The sequence below is a fragment of the Heptranchias perlo genome, chromosome 4 (genome assembly GCF_035084215.1).
Source record: "Heptranchias perlo isolate sHepPer1 chromosome 4, sHepPer1.hap1, whole genome shotgun sequence".
Lineage (NCBI taxonomy): Eukaryota > Metazoa > Chordata > Chondrichthyes > Hexanchiformes > Hexanchidae > Heptranchias > Heptranchias perlo.
In genome coordinates this window covers 70,790,167-70,804,477 of record NC_090328.1, presented here as the reverse complement: position 1 = coordinate 70,804,477, position 14,311 = coordinate 70,790,167, and the positions used below count along the sequence as shown (strand labels likewise).

General features: G+C 41.6%; 1 protein-coding gene across 5 annotated transcripts in view; it reads right to left on the bottom strand.

Annotated features, from left to right (window-relative positions):
• Positions 1-14,311, bottom strand: part of vps13a (vacuolar protein sorting 13 homolog A) — a 366,579-nt gene that overhangs the window by 304,813 nt on the left and 47,455 nt on the right. For all 5 annotated transcript variants that reach the window (XM_067983108.1, XM_067983109.1, XM_067983112.1 and 2 more), the window contains exons 5-9: positions 13,951-14,052; positions 12,457-12,566; positions 10,864-10,923; positions 1,724-1,783; positions 1,554-1,634 (exon numbers count right to left, since the gene is read on the bottom strand). In XM_067983108.1, the coding sequence (XP_067839209.1) occupies positions 1,554-1,634; positions 1,724-1,783; positions 10,864-10,923; positions 12,457-12,566; positions 13,951-14,052 (413 nt within the window). The remainder of the gene's footprint in view (positions 1-1,553; positions 1,635-1,723; positions 1,784-10,863; positions 10,924-12,456; positions 12,567-13,950; positions 14,053-14,311) is intronic.

The window sequence follows — 14,311 nt, the reverse complement described above, 5'->3', positions numbered from 1 at the left end:
AGTAGACTGATGGGGCGGTAATTGGCCGGATTGGATTTGTCCTGCTTTTTGTGGATCTGGGCAATTTTGCACATTGTCGGATAGATGCCAGTGTTGTAGCTGTACTGGAACAGTTTGGCTAGAGGCGCGGCTAGTTCTGGAGCACAAGACTTCAGCACTACATCCGGGATGTTGTCGGGGCCCATAGCCTTTGCTGTATCCAGTGCACTCAGTCATTTCTTGATATCACGTGGAGTGAATCAAATTGGCTGAAGACTGGCTTCTGTGATGGTGGGGATATCGGGAGGAGGCTGAGATGGATCATCCACTCGGCACTTCTGGCCGAAGATGATTGCAAACGCTTCAGCCTTGTTTTTTGCACTCACGTGCTGGACTCCACCATCATTCAGAATGAGGATGTTTACAGAGCCTCCTCCTCCCATTCATTGTTTAATTGTCCACCACCATTCACGACTGGATGTGGCAGGAATGCAGAGCTTTAATCTGATCCGTTGGTTGTGGAATCGCTTAGCTCTGTCTATAGCATGTTGCTTCCGCTGTTTAGCATGCATGCAGTCCTGAGTTGTAGCTTCACCTGGTTGGCACCTCATTTTTCGGTACGCCTGGTGCTGCTCCTGGCCTGCTCTTCTACATTCTTCATTGAACCAGGGTTGAACCCCTGGCTTGTTGGTAATGGTAGAGTAAGGAATATGCCGGACCATGAGGTTACAGATTGTGCTGGAATACAATTTAGCTGCTGCTGATGGCCCACAACGCCTCATGGATGCCCAGTTTTGAGCTGCAAGATCTGTTCTGAATCTATCCCATTTAGCACGGTGATAGTGCCACACAACACGTTGGATGGTGTCCTCAGTGCGAAGACCGGACTTCGTCTCCACGAGGACTGTGTGCAGTTTTGGTCTCCTTATTTAAAAAAGGACATAATTGCTTTAGAGGCGGTTCAGAAAAGGTTCACTCGACTGATTCCTGGGATGAGGGGGTTATCTTGTGAGGAAAGGTTGGACAAGTTGGGCCTGTATGCACTGGAGGTTAGAAGAATAAGAGGTGATCTTATTGAAACATATAAAATCCTGAGGGGACTTGAAGGTGTAGATGCTGAGAGGATGTTTCCCCTTGTGGGAGAGACTAGAACTAGGGGCTACAGTTTAAAAATAAGGGGTCTCTCATTTAAGACGGAGATGAGGAGAAATGTTTTCTCTCTGAGGGTCGTGAGTCTGTGGAACTCCCTTCCCCAGAGAGCGGTGGAGGCAGGGTCATTGAATATTTTTAAGGCTGAGTTAGATAGATTCCTGATTAACAAGGAAGTCAAAGGTTATAGTCGGTAGACAGGAAAGTAGGGTTGAGGTCACAATCAGATAAGCATGATCTTATCAAATGGCAGAGCAGGCTCGAGGGGCCGAATGGCCTACTCCTGCTCTTAATTCGTATGCTCACACAATTTCCGATATGTGGGGAAAGTTGGGCCGGGGGGGGGGGGGGGGGGTTAGGAGACGGGGCAAGGCTCAGCAACGGCAACATGGAATCAGAATATTTACCATATAAAGTCAACTTACCAAGGCCTCAATCTGATTGTTATTAGAAAACATTTTGGTGTTGACATTCCAATATGCACAGAGGTAGTCTAATCGGACAAGCTAGAAGTAAAAAAACATACACGCAATTAGTTCAGAAACTTCACAATAAAATCAAAGTATTTAGTGCTTGTACTACAAACTACTTTTACCTTATTGAAGACATGCTCACATTGATCATGCAAGCATGGTTTCCAATGCTCATCTGCTGTCTGTAATGTAAATGTAAAAAAAATTGTTTAAAACTCTCTACATTGAAGGTGATATTAAAATGAATCTCCACACAACTGATATTTTCATCAAACTTATGAACTGCATTTATTCAGAAATACAGATCCAGTTTTTATTCGAAGAGAATAAATTGTCATCAGATTTATTATAGTAACACCAAACTTTGGCATGAGATACTTCTTAGTTACTGCTGGAAGCTTTAGGTTTTAAAGAAAAGCAACTTTAAAAGAAAGCTGACACAAATACATCTACATCTTATTAAGAAATTATGTCCACACAGTTCCAGTCTATGTTATTTGACTTCCTGTTGTCACGTTTTTGTCACTTTTATCCCCATTATAAATGCCTATGTCCACATTTGTTAGGGGTTTGGCTACGGTAAACTTGTCACACTGTAATTACATAATCTAGCCACTGGACAGTTGTAAGCCAAATTTCTGATCTTTCCCTTCCAGTTCTGGTGTCATCTTGATTTGCCTTTAGTCAGGAGAAGTTGGCAGTAATTACATCACCCTCCTCCTTCCCACCCAATTAGTGAACACACATAATAGAAACAAAGTAAATTTTATTTTAACATTCGTGGATAGCTCTCGCCCTTTCCCACAGCCTCCTCTCTGCTTTGTTCCAGCTGCTTCTCCACCCGTAGTTCTCTCTCAGGTGCTGCTGATCCTTGCCTCTGCTCTACAGCCAGTTTCCGCCTCCATTACTCCCCACCTGCACTGCTCTGGCATGGCTTGCTAGCTTATCTATACATCCGTTACCCTGGAGCAACAGGCTGCAGAGCAACAGTAAACAAAGGGCAAGTTTTCTGCCACCAGTATTGTTTGCAACACCCACTGGTTACCAACAAAAATGTGACAACAGAAAGTCAAATGGCAGAGGCATTAAGCACATGTACATGATTTTTTAATAAGATATGGATGTATTTATATACTGCCCATTGTCAAATATTTGAAATTTTGTAATATACTTTGTTGCTTAAAACAAATAGGGTTAAGAGCATATGTAAAGAAAGAAATTAGGGGTTGAACTGAAGGTTTAGTGTCCTGCAAGCAATGGGGAGGGGATTATTGAAGTATTTAACAGATAGTGGTCAATAGATGACTTTTCAATGTCATACCCACCTCCAAATATCTACTGTGCCATGCTGGCGATGTTTTTTTAAAATTGCTTTACCTTAAGCAGACTATCAGGCTGGATGACCATTTTGTTTTCCTCACACCATGGGAATCTCAGGGAAACCGAACAAGCCCATTCTATTTAGTGATGGTTCTGTAACCTTACTTAGGGGAAGGCAGAAGGCTGCTCTATTTTGCTGACCCCACTACAGTGGGCTTAATGTTACGTAACTGCATCTAATGACAACCCACATTGTGACTGTTAACTAACAGGTAGTCTGAGACAGGGGACAGGAGCAACGGCATAGTTCAGCATCCAACTGTTCAACCTCCGATCAATCTTCTATGTGCTATTTGATGAGGTGCATTGTTGAGCAATAAAAAAAAGTTTTCTTTTTTTCCTGTTGGAGGGCTGAAGAGTGCAGGAGAGGCCGCAGAAATAGGGTGGAGTGAGGTCTCAAGTGGAGTAGTGGAGAAGTAGAGCTGAGTGCTGTCATCATAAATATGGAAGTTGACCTCATGCTTGCATATAGTTGATGTTGGAATGGAAAGTCCAATCCATACATCTTGCAATAAAAACAGCAGAAAATCCTTCTTGCACTTGTTTCTTCCACCCCTTCATTCTTTTCCTTCTTTCACTAAAGATAACTCCCATTTTACCCCACTTACCTCCCAAAAAATTAGAGATGATACCGATTTAGGATACTTGGACCTTTAGTTTCATTGTAGAGGATCAACATCATACATACATACACTAAAATATATCAGTAAATATCTGTATTTTTGACCTCCTGCATCTGTGATTTTATGTCTAGAAATGCCTTAATTCACCACAAAGTAAATTCTTGAACATAACTGGGATATATAGAGGAGGTGCAGAACAGATGAAAAGACTCAACCTCCTGACCAGATCTCCATCCAGAGCAGCATATATAGAGGCATGAAGTCAATTTACCTGCCTGTCCTCTGAGTTGAGGAATTATGTCTGGCATAAAGGAACAAAAGAAGAAATCATAAAGAGTGTGTGTGTGTGTGTGTGTGTGTGAAATAACGAGATTTTTTAAAAATCTAGCCTCCTTCCTGTTAACATTTTTTTCATTACTCCATGTTATGACAAAGTGAAAGAGAAGATAGACTTCCCAAAGAATTTTTTGAAGTTATGAAACTCCATTTTACATATAATTAACAAAAGATGGCTGTGAAAGGCAAGTTGTTCTTAGAAATCAACTTTTTTTTAAAAAAAAGTTCTTCCCCCATCTTCATTTTTAAAAAAAAATGCAGCACATCAAATGGAAAAAACACAGGTTGACCTTGAGAACTGATTTTCTGCTCACTGAAAGCTGACCTTCTCTCGATCCAATGAAATGCCATATCCATGGTAACTTTATTTTTAGATCACTATTCAACATCATTGGATGTTGCAAAAGAAAGACTAAGTAAAAAAAAATCTTTGAACCACCATACTTTAGAGCATTTTGAACTGCTTGCTACCAGAATATTTATTTTCTAATAAATGGGGTGAAAATAAAATTCAGAAATTTATGAGGCGATAATAGAACATTAACAGACATAAGCCAAACCAAAAATAAGTGGGAAATTTACAAACAGTTTTTAAAAATACAAGCCATCTCTGGTCAAAAAAAAATGGATGCTTTTGAAGCTCTTTAAAAGAAGTTATTTAAAAGAAAACATTGTAACATTAGAATAAATTTTATTTCTGATGATTCAAAGTCATCTTTGCACTAAAAAATATTTCACCACAACAGGCATATCCAGATGAACTGGGATGTCTGGTCATTGTTAACACATGATTATATCAGGGCATACATTTTTTTTAAGAATACAGGATACTATGTGGGTCCCGGTACAATTCCACATTTACACAAACTGACCTGACCACATAACATGACCAAGGAAGTTGTTGCTGTGTTGCGTTCAGTTGAACTCACAAATTGTTACACACTTGTGTGATCGTTATATGGTACATATTGTGTGATTATGTGATACATAATGCATGAGTAATATATTTGCTTTACATTTGTTTGACTAAATGGATAATTCTACTTATTCGTGCATGTCATAGAAGGATGACATAGCATTTGATTGTGAAGATTTTTTGATCTAGGGATTATGGGTGGATTGAAATATGATTGGTAAAAGGATCTTGTGCGTGTTATTTTTGAAGGTTTTTAAAATAATGTTTTGACAAGTTTAAGATTATTTGAGCACTTTATTATTGCTGAGGTTTTTGTTTTGCTTTTTGAATTTTTTCTACAAAATTAGAATGCAGCAACAGCAGCAATGCAATTCCTGAGCACACGATACACAATGGTCAAACATAGTCATCTGAAAAACAAATCATACTGGATCTGATGGTACAGTTATATCAAATATATGAACACATACTCATTCTGTTAAAAAAAAAAGTGCAAGATGCATCCATTTTTTTAAAAAAAGATAAGGACAGCATAGCGATTAAAGATTATTTAAACTGCTGCGTAAGTCACATCCTCAGACTTGTGCAGAGATATTTAGGTCAACATTTATGACTGCATAATATTTTAACAATATTTTTTGAGTTAGGAACATTCACTTAATTATTCAAAAACAAACAAATACCAGATATCTTCCAAATCTTGCAGAGCATTGAATCGATTACTTAGAAAGTTGTTAGCATTAATTGTTCAAAGTTTGTTATTCCACCTGAATTAAGTTTCAGTTAAATCAGAGTCCATTTTTGTTATAACATCAGTTGATTGGCAATAAATTAAATGAAAATGACAATGGCTTTACTCCACTGTAGAATGACCAAACTCAAAAAAAATTCATTACTGCTCATCATCCTTTAAAAGCTTAATAACAACTAAATCCACCAACATACCAAAACCACCAACACAATAGCTAAGACGACAATTTGCATTTATATAGCATCTTTAACATAGAAAAATGTCCAAAGGTGCTTCACAGAAAAAGAACAGAAACCAAGCCTTTGTTGCAGATTTAAGAGAGGTGATAGAAGGTGTGATCAGAGATGGGTTGTACAGAGACTGTAAAAGGTTGAGAGTGTAGAAGGGCACAGAGGTTTCAGAAGGGAGATGGGAGAGTCAGGTCAAGAAACTGACGGCTCTGCCAAGATGGATGGCTGGATGGAGCCGAGTGAAGAAGGGATGAGCTAACGGCCAAAGTCAGAGAACAAGACATAAAACTGAAGGATGTTACAGAGACAGTTAAAGGAATTCGCAGACGAGGATGAGTATTTTAAGACCGATGCGTTCAACAGGAAATCAGTGTATGATGAGGACTAGAATGATGGGCAAGCAGCACAGGATCAGGCATGCAAAGTTTGGGCAAGTTTGTGGAGCGCAGCAGTCAGAAGGCTGACGAGGCTTTGGAGAAATCTAGTCGAGAGGTAATGAATGCATGGATAAGGGTTTTGGCGGGACTGAAGGTCAGGTCAGGACAGAGGCAGGCAATGTTGCAACGGTGAAAGTAAGCAGTAGTAGTGATGGATAGGATATGGTGTTTGAAGCTCAACTCTGGATCGAACAACACGCTGAGGTCGCGCATAGTCTTATCCAGCTTGATCAAGCAACCAGGAAGGATAGTGTCAGTAAGGATGGAACCAAGTTTTTGACGCTGGACAGAAGCAATGGCTTTGGTATTCCAGATGTAGAATTGAGGAAATTCGGGCTCACCTACAGGCAGTCTAAGGGCACAGAGGTGGTCATGCAGACATATGAAGTGAAGGAGAATAGAATTGAATGTCATTGATTTATATATGAAAGCCAATCGTGTGCCTACATATATGTTACCAACCACTAACAAAATACCATATCAGAAACCAAAAAGATAGAATTCATGGTATTGAGATTATTAGATTTTAGTATCTTTTTTCAGATTTTTGGTTAATAAAACAGACATTCTGACCCACACTACTAATTCCAGTATAACTACCAATGAGGATTGCTTCTTCTCCACTTCCAGTGCACTAACTAATATCTGGTGAAAAGAGGAGGGGCAGCACGCAAGAGAGAGGGGCAGCACGCAAGAGAGAGGGGCAGCGCGAGAAGTTGCATTTAATAACCTCAGGAGATTCCAAAGCACTTTGGGCTCGATTTTACCAGGCCTGCGGGTTTCCGGCGGGTTGGGTTTCGGGAGCGTGGTCAACACGCTCGGCGAAATTAGTGGGTTGCCCGCGCGATCATTGCAGGCAACACACTAATAGGAATCAATTATCTGCTCCTCCGGGGTCCGCGCCGCTGGTCTGCGCGTCGGGTGGGCTGCGCATGCGCAGTACGATCTGTCAGCTGGAGGCTCTCTAGTTAAAGGGGCAGTCCTCCACTGACAGATGCTGCAACCAATGGAACAAATTACAGCATGGAGCAGCCCAGGGGGAAGGCTGCTCCCAGTTTAATGATGCCTCACCCCAGGTATCATCAGATGGGGTGAGGAGGAGGGGGAGGACAGAGATCTTCCCCCCGGCGGGCGGGCGGGAAGCGGCCTGCCTCTGCCACCAAGAAGGCCTGGCTCGAGGTGGCAGAGGGGGTCACCTGCGCCACCAACATATCGCCCACCTGCATACAGTGCAGGAGGCGCTGCAATGACCGCAGTAGGTCAGCCACAGTGAGAACACGAAGTCTTTCCCCTACACTCCGTCTGCGACAACACTGCCCTCACCCCACATCTCCTTCGGCACCGCCAACACTACTCTGTCACATCACCCTTCATACCCACTCAAACCCCATCCTCATCTTACCTCCACCTACTCACCTCGCCAGTACTCATCCTGCCACTAACACGCAACCCAATCCTCATACAATCTCATGGCTCTATCCCATACTCACCCTCTCGTGCATCTCCCTCACGGCCAGCCTCACTCAACCTGCCACCACCTGTGCTGCAGCCACAGGGCATGCATCACATATGTGCAGTAGGCAGCGTAAGGCAAACGTGTCGTGAGCATGAAGGGGGTGCGCACAAGGGTGTCTGAGGGTTTGCCATGGGTGTTACCTATATTGAATTTCAGAGCAACAAACATCACACATTATATTGGCACCACCACTGCCATGTCTCCGCGAATCCTGTCCGTTGTGTCCAATAATGCCCGCTCCTGGGTATCACTATGAGGACCCACCACTGATGCCACCCATCGTGTTACTGCAGAGTAGGTGCAGGTGTATTTGCAGGGCTCTTCCGCGCAGACGACTGAGAGACATCGGCGGTGTACCCGGCTGCACCCTGGAAGGATGCGGAGGAGAGGTTGTGGAGGGCAGTGGTGACTTTGACAGCGACAGGTAGGCAGTTGGTGCTGGGGCCAGCCAGGAGCAGCTCGGCATGAAAGAGCCTGCAGATCTCCACGACTACATGTCGAGCGAATCTGCGCCTCCGTGTGCACTGCTGCTCAGAGAGGTCCAGGGAGCTGCGCCTCGGTCTGTGGACCCTGTGGCGAGGGTAGTGCCCTCTGCGATGCGTCTCTCTCTGCGGTAGCCCTCCCTCCTGCTGTGCAGGTGGGCGTGCAACAACACCATGTTGGGGGGCTCCACGTCTCTGCGGCGGACGGCGTGGACTGCGAGGCTGCTGGGGCTGGTCATGCTGTTCGTCCTCCGAGGGTGTCCACGCACCACCCATCTGGCAGGTGTTGGTCTGAGGGGTTGTGCAGGGTAGGTGGGTGGTTCCCCGGACTGGGGCTGCGGTTTCGTGTCGGTCTGTCCTCTGGCTTGGCGGGGGGTGGTGGGGGGCAGGGGTTGCCCTATGTGACGCGGTGGCCTCCTGCGTGGGTGAAGGCTCTCCCCCGTGGAGTGCACCTTGTCACCTGCCACAGGCTGCTGGCTGCAACACGCCTGGTTGGAGGGAGACTGTTTCCCCCAGTGTGTGAAACACTCTGCGATGAAGGTAAAATCCCACACTTCCTCTTTTGACAGCTGATTCAGCTCATTAAATGACCTCAACAAGCAAGGTAAGTACTCTCAAGTGGAACCCCGCTGGCTTTAATTGCCTGCGGGATTCCCACCAGCGGGGGCCACGCACGCAGCCCCGCACGTCATCGGGGAACCCGGAAGTGGTCGGGATCGCAGCGCGATCCGGTCACGTGACCAAATATCGAGATTTTCGGGGCCCCCCCGCTGGAAACCCGCAGGAAACCAGACGCTAAAATCGAGCCCTTTATCTCCAATGAATTACTTTTGAAGTGTAGTCACTTGTAAGGTAAAAAAAAGTCAGTGAATTTGTGCACAGCAAGGTCCCACAAACAAATAAACGACCGGATTATTTGTTTCATAAGGTGTTGGTTGAGGGATAAATGTTGGCCAGGACACCGGGAGATCTCCCTTGCTGTTCTTTGCATAGTGCCATGGCATCGTATGCGTCCAAATGAGACAATAGACAGGGCTTTGGTTTAACGTTTCATCCGAAAGACTGCACCTCTGAAAGTGCAGCACTCCTTCAGTACTGGACTGAAGATTCAGCCGAGATTACTGGAAAAAATTCTGACAGTATAAACCGTCATTTAGGAAGGCATGGATTAATCAAGAACAATCAGCATGGATTTGTTAATGGACGGTCGTGTCTGACTAACCTGATATTTTTTTTTGAGGAGGTAACAAGGAGGATCGACGAGGGTAGCGCGTTTGATGTAGTCTACATCGATTTTAGCAAGGCTTTTGACAAGGTCCAACATGGCAGACTGGTCAAAAAAGTAAAAGCCCATGGGATCCAAGGGAAAGTGGCCAGTTGGATCCAAAATTGGCTCAGTGGCAGGAAGCAAAGGGGAATGGTTGACAGGTGTTTTGGCAACTGGAAGGCTGTTTCCAGTGGGGTTCCGCAGGGCTCAGTACTAGTTCCTCTGCTTTTTGTGGTATATATCAATGATTTAGATTTAAATGTAGGGGGGACATGATTAAGAAGTTTGCAGATGATACAAAAATTGGCCGTGTGGTTGATAGTGAGGAAGGAAGCTGTAGTCTGCAGGAAGATGTCAATGGACTAGTCAGTTGGGCAGAAAAGTGGCAAATGGAATTCAATCTGGAGAAGTGTGAGGTAATGCATTTGGGGAGGGCAAACAAGGCAAGGGAATACACAATAAATGGAAGGATACTGAGAATTGTAGAGGAACAGACGAACCTTGGAGTGCATGTCCACAGATCTCTGAAGGTTGCAGGACAGGTAGATAAGGTGGTTAAGAAGGCATAAGGGATACTTTCCTTTTTTAGCTGAGGCATAGAATATAAGAGCAGGGAGGTTATACTAGAACTGTATAATACACTAGTTCGGCCACAGCTAGAGTACTGTGTACAATTCTGGTTACCACATTACAGGAAAGATGTGATTGCGTTAGAGAGGGTACAGAGGAGATTTATGAGGATGTTGCTAGGACTGGAGAATTTTAGCTATGAGGAAAGATTGGATAGGCTGGGGTTGTTTTCTTTGGAACAGAGGAGACCGAGGGGTTATTGAATTGAAGTGTATAAAATTATGAGTGGCCTGGATAGAGTGGATAGGAAGGACCTATTTCCCTTAGCAGAGAGGTCAATAACCAGGAGGCATAGATTTCAAGTGATTAGCAGTAGGATGAGAGGGGAGTTGAGGAGAAATTTTTTCACCCAGAGGGTGGTAGGTGTCTGGATCTCACTGCCTGAAAGGATGATTTCTGCCTCTACCCTCATTGCATTTAAAGGGCACTTGAGGTGCTGTAATCTACAAGGCTACGGACCAAGAGCTGGAAAGTGAGATTAGGCTGGATAACTCTTTTCCGGCCGAAATGGACACGATGGGCCGAATGACCTCCTTCTATGCTGTAAATTTCTATGATTCTATCGTTGTGTGCTCAAATCTCTGGAGTGGGGCTTGAACCCACAACCTCTGACTCAGAGGCGAGAGTGCTACCACTGAGCCATAAATATAGATCTTTAAAAGGGAAGGAATTATAAGTCTTAAATCCACAGTACCTGGAGACTTAAATTCTGAAGTGAAACTCCAAATGACAATGGAGAGCCTTGATTTGTGATCTGCAAATAAAAATAGAATTACAAAAAAAAACTGTTACAGTTCAAAAAAGCTATTGAAAACTAGATATAAAAAATTATGGCTATCACACTAATTGAAAGCTCAAGTGAACAGTGTTTCTCTTCTATATTGATGTGAATTATTCAAAATTCACATCAAAAAGTTCAGTATTCATTTATAATTTTCTTTCTAAATATTTCTTGTCAGATTTCGCAAAACAATATGCTTTAAGTGGTATGGGAACTGGTGCAAGTTTTGTTGAGCCTTACAACTAATGCTGATCAGTTGCTATTTATCTTTCCTTTTATGTTTGTGAAAAGAATAACTTCCATTCTGCTTTAAATATTTTTGGTTTTTAAAGTTTATTTTTTGTATCACCTCCAGAATCTCAATGAATTGCATTGACCTGGTTTCTAAACATGAAAGTCCACATGCCCTTTGACAAATGATGTGGATCATTTTCAGTTCTCAGATCCCTCTAGGACAGCAATGCATAATAAAAATTCCAAAATATGGTGATGAATTCAGAACCAAGTAATTGTCATAACAAATTTGAATCACATATCCCAAAATTTTCTCTTTCTAAAATTATGACTGTCAATGAGTGATTCATATGATTCTATGTAGAAGAGTCTTTTTCTTCATATTCAGTACATCGAAGTAATGACAATTTGTTTGTACCTTTCAGAATGTGTGTGCCAAATAAAAGATGTGCTCAGATAACTTTTCCTAAGATTATGAGAATTAATGCTCATATACCTGCTCAGTAACAAGCAAGCACCACTAAGTGCACTAAACAAAAAAAACTGACTCCTAGCTTAGTAATAGGTAATTCTTCAGATCATGTTGCCAGAGAGGCTTTTTGGGATTCTCAGTCAGGAGTGAGGCATTTAGCCTTCTGTTAGAAACTGGAAAGCAAATTACCATGCATTATTTCTGTGTAAGCTTCCCTCTTTTTTATATAAAATGTACTCACTCATTAAGGGACTCTCGTGTTTCCTCCACAACATTTTACAAATGGGAAGTTCCCAACCTATTATATAGTAGGGAAAGGAAAAACTCTACAGGTCTTTTAAAAAAAAACACACCTCAGACTCAGTTGAATTATTGAATATTCAGTCACTGAACTTTTCATCCATCATCAGAAAATGGGCAGTGAGCTCAGTTGAGCAGGCCAGTGCCATGAAGAAGCAAAACATGCAAGTTTAGGTCCTGCCCAGAATCCTTGGTCTAAGCTGCATCAAGCAGAAAAGTGCCAAGTGGAGCCTATTGTCTCTTCCAGCGAGGAGACAAGGGAAACCGGAGGACATGGTCATAATTGGTTACTATAGCAACTAATGAGCTCATTACAATATTTGCGCCACCTCACATACCACTGAAAAGACATTGCATTTTCAACATTGAGTTAAGATTTCTAACAGTGTCTTGGAAAAAAAATTGTATACATTTTTAAAAGTACAACTGAAAAAAATAAATCTCATCTTAAAAACACAGAATCCAAGTATAAAATGTATAAAAAGGAATTAAATACTCACATCATCCTCATAACGGATATGGATGTTGGTAATTTTGACCTGCAAATTCTTAATAACCTGAGTAACTAACTTTTCAATGAATGTGTCTTGCTTTTCTTCTTTTGGATTTTCTGTAAAAATGAAGTTCAATTTTAATAGTAGCAGATATCACCACTATATTTAATTTGTTTCCTCCATGTATGCACTGAAACTACCTCCCAAATTTTCTGACTATGTGCTGGCGGGAAGGAAACTCATCCATCAGCACACATCAGAAAATTGAGAAATGTGTCCACTGGGTGCAATATGCAGCAGGCAATGTTACGTGTTACAACTGCATACTCAGAAAATTACCTCCTACCAATGTTTGAAGAAAATGAATTAAAAAGTTGTTATCTCAATATGTAGCTTCAAATCAACATTTCGGCCAGTTTGCAACCAAAACCTAAAAAAGCTTAGAGCTGTAAATTTGTTAAAATGCACTATTGTAGTCTAGACAGCTTAAAAAGACTCTAGATGTCACTCCAGAGCTTCAATATGCTCTGCACTTCTTACTGGTCACTCTTTTTTCCCCAAAACATTATTTTTCTGTTAGGACAGCTCAAGTTACTAAACCAGATATTAGGATATATTCTCTTACATTAAGGTTACTTTCACATTCCTATGAGTTTGGTTCATTAACTGTCAAAGCATTGCAGCATCAGAGAAGCATCAAAGCCTTTAGCATATTTAGAAAACATCTGTACTAATTTCCCAGTGGCTCAATTAGTGAATGAAATGGTGTGTTGTGATATTGATCCATACAAAGCAGAAATACTCCGATGTGGTGAGTTAAGTGATCTCAGCCAGGTCAACACCAGAAAATAAATTAAGATCCCATTGGCAGCTGAGTGGAGGAAGAATTTTCTAACCATTGTTTTTTTTTCCATAGAGGAAAATCACCCCATCAAGGGATACATTTCTTAAAAGAGATGACATTTTAGGTCATTTTATGCTGTTGGGGGGAAGTTAACAAGGGAAATTTTAAAAATCCCAGCTCGCCTAAAGTGGCACACTGTTCAGAATGCCTACTGGAGAAAACAGCCAATTTAACTAATAAAATTCAAGATAATGCAAATGCTGGAAATCTGAAACAAAAACAGAAAAGGCAGAAAATACACAGTATCTGTGGAGTGAACAGTCAACCTTTTGAATTCAAACACTTAAGAATTGAGTCACCATTTGATGTACGATCTCTCAAATGACTGTCTTTTCCTCGATCTTACCTCCACCTCCTCCCAAAACTTCAATATATTTGTATGTGCAGATTGAATATATGAGTAAGAATTATACAAGTGAAGATGTATATGCAGGTTCACACTGATATATTTACTAACATGACACCAATATTCATCTTTACATTGCATTCTTTTATTTCTCTGCTCTTATTGCTGTATGATGTTGACATTTGCCGATAAAAACACACAAATGCAATCCGTTAATGGATGAAAGATATAACAAATCAATTCACTATACCTTTGTTAGCAACCTTTTGCTTAGCTTCTTCAATTCTTTGTAATTCTCTCTGCTTGATTTCTTGAAGCTGCAATTCCTCTTTTTCGGCATCATATTTGACACCTAGAACACACAAAAAATTAAAAATGTAACTTACAGATTTTATAAATACCAGTGTTCGCAGACAATTTATCAGGGCAACTTGTATGAAATATCACATACCGTTTACATTATACAGACTACATAAAAATTAAATTTCAGAAAACACATCTTCTTCAGTCAAGAAAACACACACTTGTATTTTTTAATACCTGTACATAAGTGTACTGACTTGTGATAATTAAAGCTAACTTGGGATTTCACTTGAAATTTTGTTGCTTTA